The 7,500-nt window shown below is 36.5% G+C and overlaps 4 protein-coding genes across 5 annotated transcripts in view; 3 read left to right on the forward strand and 1 right to left on the reverse strand.

Moving 5' to 3' along the window:
• The window catches only part of LOC148722673 (dynein axonemal light chain 4-like), a 2,827-nt gene extending 713 nt beyond the window's left edge, over positions 1-2,114 (reverse strand). Inside the window, exons 1-2 of one of the 2 annotated variants that reach the window (XM_088735575.1) lie at positions 1,411-2,114; positions 1,206-1,289 (exon numbers count right to left, since the gene is read on the reverse strand). In XM_088735575.1, coding sequence (XP_088591701.1) covers positions 1,206-1,289; positions 1,411-1,494 — 168 coding nt within the window. In that variant the 5' untranslated portion in view covers positions 1,495-2,114. Of the gene's footprint in view, positions 1-1,181; positions 1,290-1,410 lie in introns of those variants that run through there. The other variant, XM_088735574.1, reaches the window with a different exon arrangement.
• Positions 1,822-2,289, forward strand: LOC148722674 (endonuclease V-like). Its single transcript, XM_088735571.1, has 2 exons — positions 1,822-1,903; positions 2,112-2,289. Exons 1-2 carry the CDS (start codon positions 1,842-1,844, stop codon positions 2,287-2,289), a joined length of 240 nt encoding a protein of 79 aa, XP_088591697.1. The 5' UTR covers positions 1,822-1,841.
• Positions 2,290-2,862: 573 nt separating this feature from the next.
• Positions 2,863-7,293, forward strand: LOC148722675 (endonuclease V-like). Its single transcript, XM_088737066.1, has 6 exons — positions 2,863-2,902; positions 4,687-4,821; positions 5,016-5,055; positions 5,489-5,565; positions 5,884-5,955; positions 7,201-7,293. Exons 1-6 carry the CDS (start codon positions 2,900-2,902, stop codon positions 7,291-7,293), a joined length of 420 nt encoding a protein of 139 aa, XP_088593192.1. The 5' UTR covers positions 2,863-2,899.
• The window catches only part of LOC148722676 (uncharacterized), a 2,932-nt gene continuing 2,363 nt past the window's right edge, over positions 6,932-7,500 (forward strand). The window contains exon 1 of the mRNA XM_088735563.1: positions 6,932-7,312. Coding sequence (XP_088591689.1) covers positions 7,303-7,312 — 10 coding nt within the window. The 5' untranslated portion in view covers positions 6,932-7,302. The remainder of the gene's footprint in view (positions 7,313-7,500) is intronic.

The following is a 7,500-nucleotide window of genomic DNA, read 5'->3' on the forward strand; positions in this document are numbered from 1 at the left end:
GGTTGCTTACAATAACAAGAGTATAAACAGGTGCCAATTACATTGGCACCTGTTTATACTCTTGGGAAGAGAGAGACACTGAGAGTAAAGTGTTTTGCCCAGGAACACAACACATTGACATGGCCCAGTTACGAACCTGAACCTCTGTAACGTTGTTACCATCTGCAGAATCAAAATATGGCATCTGGCATTGTTCTGGACTCACTAGCCTCTCACACATGTGATAATCCTTTTGTGTTTCCCTGTGAAGACAAGGCAAGTTTGTCCAGAACAATGGCAATTCAAATTAGATGCCATATTTTCATTCAGTGTATATATAGTAAGTGCTGTTGTAAGATCCTGGATGGGAGAGCACAAGGCAAGGTTGCATCATAAAGTTTCTGAATTTAATAAAAATGAACTTTACATTGATGATCAAGATTCTCAAACTACACCAGCTGCTGAAGCTCTGGATGCTGTCTACATGAAGAGAGGACTGAGAGAATGTGAAATTTCTTTCAACCATAATAGAGTCTTGTCTACCCTGAGAGCAGAGCCTTTTTAAACCGTCCTCGATTCAAAAAGGGAAAAAGGCTCTGCCGACATCCTGTTGTTGCTCGTTTCAACATGTGCAGCAGTTGCCTAGAAACTGATTCTTTTCCAGGCCCCCTTGAACTATTGTGGGCGCAGATTTGGTCATCTGTGTACATGAAAAGCAAAGACGTGTGCACCAAATCTAGTTTGACTAGAGGCAAAACCGGCTTGACTAGCCTGGAGTTTTAGGCTTTCGGCATTTCAAAGCAACAACAGGATGTCGGCAGAGCCTTTTCCCTTGGAGGGTTAATAAGAAGAAAAGAAGAAGAAAAGAAGAAAAGGCTCTGCCTGCAGGGTAAGTCTTCTCATGAGGATAGTGACCAACTTTACATTAGTCATTTCATTTCAAATATTTGGTTCCAATTTTTGAAGGACAGAGGTGTTTATTCAGCCCAATCAGAAGTTCACCTTAGCCTCTTTGGAGGACGATGAGGTCTAAAGTAGTAATCAGTCTTTGGATCAAAACTAAAAAGGGAATGTAAAGAATCCCGGCCATGTAGTTCATTTGAAATAGGTCAAGGATACCAGAAAGCAAGTTGAATACTCCCACCTGAACCTATAAAGTATCCAAACTGCTGGGATCCTGATCAAATCTGTAAACATTAATTTTATAGTAAACAAAATTTATGTACCTCGTTATTTGATGAAAACTTTTCACAAGCTGTTGCACAGAGCTCCATCGCCTCAGTTCGCATTTCATCATTCATATCTGAATACTACAAAAAATTTATCACGAGGAAATATTAATTTAAAGCCTCATGTAACCGAGTGATTAAAACAAAAAACATGCACAAATATAACTACTAGTGGCTGGCGATTCAATTCCTATCAACTCACCCGAATCAAAGGGTAACTGTGCAGCCGTTTATAATCATATCCCCCACTTTCTTGTGCTGCACCACCTTCTTGATTTTCTGCCATGGTATAAGCTATTAAATACTCTACAAAAACGCTAAGAAGTATCCAGTTTTTATCAACCTAAACAAAGATGGCGCCAATTTACCCTCTCCCTTTGTTTCCATGGACACACTGATGAGCCTCATTTTTAGGAGTGCTTCTTTCATTTTAAATCCGCTGTGATGTCCCGCGAAATTTACAAAATGGTAAATCTTACATTCTGGTGAAAGATTTGAATTGCTCAAATCTTGTAATCGTTCGGCTTTTCTCTGCCGTTTTATTGGCAGTGTGGATTAGTTTACTTTAATAAAACAAAGAAACGGTTACTTTTACGCAATAGATATAAATCGTTAGCAAGTCCTTTTCGAGAGATGGCTGAAGGACACGATCGAGGATCACCGGTTGAAGATTCAATCCTCGAATGTTGGAAAAGGTTGGGTATATGGTGACTACCTAAGATAAACCGGCATTATGAAAGCTTAAGTTATTTATTCCTAATTTTGACTTAAAAGTTGCTCAAAGAACTGATGAAGTAAATTTTGATTTAATTGAGAAATTATAATTGATTTTGTTTCACAAATGTTTAGCTACTTTTTTTTTTATATTGATAACCGAATCAGAAACGCTATTTTGCATTGTAGGGAACAACTTGAGTTAAAAAAGAAGCTTGTTTGCGAGGACTGCATCAGTTGGGGTGAATCCACTGATAAACCATTTAGTAACTTGCGTCTGATCGCAGGAGTTGACATATCATTTGTCAAAGATGATCTTACACACGCTTGTGCTTGCTTGGTGGTACTTTCCTTCCCTAAAACTTGAGGTCTGAACTTGAGATCTGATCATTAATTCTTCCTTCCAGCTGCTACAAATTCTTTGTCAATTAGTTATGAGAAATTGGTGTTGGATCAAGATAACAACCACCTGTATTCTCATTACCTTTTTGTTGGATAATGTCGTAGATCGCAACGCATTATTTTTTGTCTATTTTTTCTAGTGCAGTAGCGCTAATTATGGTAAAGTTTTGCGTCCGCTTTCTTTGTTTCATTACATAGCGTAGCATGTATTTAAACCATATTGTTCATCGTAGTTTGTGTAGTTTTTTCCAGTGCAGTTTTGTCAAGTGTAGTTTGTAGACTCGTTCTTTTCGCTTCATGCAGCTTGTTCGCCACTAGACAGGATTCACAACATCCCAACAAATGTAAGTTTGTATTATGTAGTTTTCATCGTCGTTTTCTTTGCAGCTTTCCATGATATTTAGTGTAGTTTATATTATAATGGGTTTTCGTTTGCTGTTTTATTTGCAGTTTTAACCGTGTTGTTTCGTGTCGTGTCGTTTTGCCGTGTTAAAATCGTGCTTGTTAGAATTAGTCGCCCGTGGCAGTAATAAATGTATTTGATATCGCAGGGAGAAGTTTCATGTTAAAAAAAAATGGTAATTTATATTTGTTTGGCCTGAAAACTGGAACCTGAAAACATATAAATACCCAGACTGCTCACACTGGCTTCCAAAAGCTAAAAGAATAGATTTCAAAAATAATCTCTTACAGCTTTTGAATCACTTGTATGGAGCATTCGTAATAAGTGAACTATAACTTCCACACATTCCTACTGCAAAATTATGCTTCTCTAATAAATTTTTCTTTTTATTCTTATTTGTAAGCTAAAATATTGCGAATATATATATCTTATTAACCAAGTGCAAGGGCTGTACTGGGAGAATATTGGCCCAAGGTCTTGACAGTACGGACCGAGCGCAGCTCGGTCCTTACAAAAAAGACTGAGGGCCAATATTCTTTCAGTACGGTCCCGAGCAAGCTTGGTTAATAAGAGATTTATTATACGACAGAAGTTCAAAGGGACGCAAGTGTGGTATCATTCAGGACCATTCGGGACAGTGCCCGGTCCAATACTGAGAGAATATTGACCGGCAAAAGAGCATTTTGATTGGTTGATTTTAGTTATAGGCCCTCTGACTGCCCGAGTTGTGTAATAAAGAAGTTTATTTAACTCTGCCTCAGTATCCTGAAGTAACTTGTAGTGAACATTACTACTTTTGGATAGTGTACAAGGTTCATCAAAACTGTGAACATTCTGAGTGCTACATATGATACACGATCCTCGCAGTAGATAGCGCTATTTAAGCAATAGCGAAAATCAGACCTGAAAAAAATCAGGCCTGTATGGGACTCGAACCACTGACCTCTGCGATACTAGTGCAGCGCTCTCCCAATTGAGCTAACAAGCCAACTGGGAGCAGGCTGTTAAGTTGATTCGTAATAAACCCGTGAAAGTGATAAATGAGATACAATGAAATATATGAAGTTCATATATTTTGTACTGCGGTATTAGATACATATGATGCACGATCCTCGCAGTAGATAGTGCTATTTAAGCAATAGCGAAAATCAGACCTGAAAAAAATCAGGCCTGTACGTGACTCGAACCACTGACCTCTGCGATACTAGTGCAGCGCTCTACCAATTGAGCTAACAAGCCAACTGGGAGCAGGCCGTTGAGTTGATTCGTAATAAACCCGTGAAAGTGATAAATGAGATACAATGAAATATATGAAGTTCATATATTTTGTACTGCGGTATTAGATACATATGACACACGATCCTCGCAGTAGATAGCGCTATTTAAGCAATAGCGAAAATCAGACCTGAAAAAAATCAGGCCTGTACGGGACTCGAACCACTGACCTCTGCGATACTAGTGCAGCGCTCTACCAATTGAGCTAACAAGCCAAATGGGAGCAGGCCGTTAAGTTGATTCGTAATAAACCTGTGAAAGTGATAAATGAGATACAATGAAATATATGAAGTATATATTTCATTGTATCATATATTTCATTGTATCTCATATATTTCATTGTATCTTCATATATTTCATTGTATCTGATTTATCACTTTCACGGGTTTATTGCGAATCAACTTAACGGCCTGCTCCCAGTTGGCTTGTTAGCTCAATTGGTAGAGCGCTGCACTAGTATCGCAGAGGTCAGTGGTTCGAGTCCCGTACAGGCCTGATTTTTTTCAGGTCTGATTTTCGCTATGCTTAAATAGCGCTATCTACTGCGAGGATCGTGTGTCATATGTATCTAATACCGCAGTACAAAATATATGAAGTTCATATATTTCATTGTATCTCATTCTGAGTGCTGTTGGGATTCATTTTATGGTGTATTATATCTTATGAATATTTATTTTAATGCAGGTTGTGTGTAAGGATCTTACCCTTGTACATCTGGAATTACCTTACATACCAGAATACCTGGCTTTCAGAGAAGTTGGGTTCCTAGTTGAAGCAGTTTCCAAGCTAAGGAGAGCTAAACCACATCTACTTCCACAGGTGAAAATATCTTTAAGATGGTTTTTTATATCAATTTAAAGCTAGACTGACCATGTTTTCATTAGTCAAAATAAAATAAAAATTAATTGTTATTTGGTATTAATATAAAACTTATTTAATAAGAAAGAAAATAAATCTAGATCAGATGAGGTCATGTGATTGCCTTAGTGTTTTTATTGTTGTCATTGTTTTAGATTATTTTAGTTGATGGGAATGGAATGTTGCACCCTAGAGGTATGTTTCTCAGTTTATCATTTTGATAAAGTATATTATAATCAGGATAGCTCACCAAATTTAATTATATGTTTTGTTTCTTGGGCTGCACAAAGTCAATTGATCAGGATGATAAAATCATTTCACTTTTCACTACCTAAAAGACCAGTCACTGGGGAAGAGCCTTAATTTTTTTCCTTAAAAGACAAAGTATATCATTTTAAACCTTTAACTCACAGAAATGATTAACATGCAACTTCTCTCTTTAATATCCATACATGACCAACAACAGGTATGGAGAATAATCAAACTTATCAGGCAGAAGTTGTAACCTTGATTGAACACCAAATTCTCACAACCAATTTACACGGAAATGCGTAGCAGCTAGAGGGGAGAATTTATTATCAGATCTTGGGAATTATAGGGTTAACTTACTAGATCTTGTTATATGCAGGTTTTGGGATTGCTTGTCACCTCGGAGTGGCCAAGACTCTCTTCCATGTGGATGGGATTGAGAAACATGCAGATGAGGTCTCTTAATAATAACAAAATTTCTCCTCGATTTAATGGTGTTAAAAAATTTGAGAGAGATGGATAGTACCAGAAAATGTCCATACCAACCCTGGCCTAAGAGATGCTCTTGGAAACTGTAAAGGTAAATTGTGTTCAGCCAGGAGCCATCACTTTTAAAGAAATCAAGGCAAGATGAAACTGAAACTCCAGAGGAGTGGGAAGGTTCATGCAGACCAATAACCCTTTCTGGTGGGTGGGGGGAGGGGGGGGTTGTAATTTGAGTGATTGGCTGACTCTCTTCTGTAGTATTACCAATAACAAATCCTTTCTTGACAGATCAAAAACTGTTTAAAATCTAGCGGAGACAGTTTTCCATTGGAAGGCGACTCTGGCACAATTTGGGGAATGGTAAGATAAGTCAAATTTCCAAACTGTAACTAAAGGATAACAAAAAGAATGAAAAAATTGTGCAAATATTTTAATTGCAACTCCTGCTGCTTCTCCCCAGAAATGAGACTCTTACCTTTTCTTTCAGTGTTTTGTCCCAGCTTAATAAGCTATGATCAGACTCTTGTATACTATAAAAAAAATTGATTTTTCAAGCAGATTAAAAATGGCAGGGGAGTATCTGAAGTAAACCAACAATATGTAAATGTAGATCAATCACTTTAATGACATTGAGAAGTTCGCATGGCTACAGCACTAGAAATGGCTACTTACCTAGACTCCCTACTTACCTAGACTGCCTAAACCTAAAACGGAATGCGGAAAGAGGGTGCCCTACTTCCGTTTTATAAATGACTGGATGTCCCTCCCAGTATTTTTAAGAAGGCCAATGCCATGCAAAATTTTTAAGGAAAACCTTACAAGATTCTTAATGCATAAACACTTTAAATGATGGATAAAACTTTAGATATACGCCGTTTTAGATCTGTGACGATTTTATTTCTTGTTTTATCTTTTAATACTTTTTATTTTTACGGAGGACCTCCCTGAAAACCGCGTATTTACGTGACGGGCGCTTCCTCCATAAAGATTGTTTATTATTATTATTATTATTATTATTATTATTATTATTATTATTAATGAGATCAATCGTTTCTCATGCAAAGGTAATGATAAATTGCCAATAATGACTGGAAAAAATTGGGCCCCTGTGCTCATTAGTAAGCTGTAGCCTTTTATCCACCTATAGATCTCGATATCAAGGCAAATCTACTATATTTTCAATGTGTACATGCATGAGCATGCGGGAATGATGCTATCAACTATACGCAGTAAGGGTACACAAAATGTGAGGAATCACCTTAAGCTTATTTAATAAGGCATTCTTGGGACAACTTGATTTAATGAAGTAAGTGGGGAGTGTAAAGAAAGAGAGTTTATTTTTGATAGGGTTGTACATTTGATTTGCCATTTTTTTTAATTATTATTTTCACTTCATATGCTTAATAATACATTTTTTTTAAACCACCATATTCAAATTGAACTTAGCATAAGCAAGTAAAGGTGGATGGAGACTCATCCAACATGTATTAATTAGCTTTAAAGTCAGAAGTGGTTTCAAAGAGAAATTTATGATGATGATGATTATGTTATATCACAATGCAAAACAACATTTTTAATGTAGCTTTGCTTATCTCTTTTCCTTAGATAAGTCTTTTCCAGTCCCTAATATACCAGATCAATGTTCAAGTTGTAAAGAGGATGGAGTCATACAACAAGTTCCATCTTCTGGTTTCTTAATAATAGTTAATGAAAAAAGGTAATAATGTCTGTTTGCTTAAACTGTCCTGGATTTTTCTAATTTCCTGTATCTAATTATTAAGTGAATTAATAAAAGTAATATGGCTTGCTCTTTATCTCAAATTACGTTTTGGTATGTCCTTTTATGGTAATCAATTAGATTGTAATGCATCATAAGGAGAGATTCATTTTATTAAAATTTTAATT

The sequence above is a fragment of the Stylophora pistillata genome, chromosome 10 (assembly GCF_964205215.1).
Source record: "Stylophora pistillata chromosome 10, jaStyPist1.2, whole genome shotgun sequence".
Lineage (NCBI taxonomy): Eukaryota > Metazoa > Cnidaria > Anthozoa > Scleractinia > Pocilloporidae > Stylophora > Stylophora pistillata.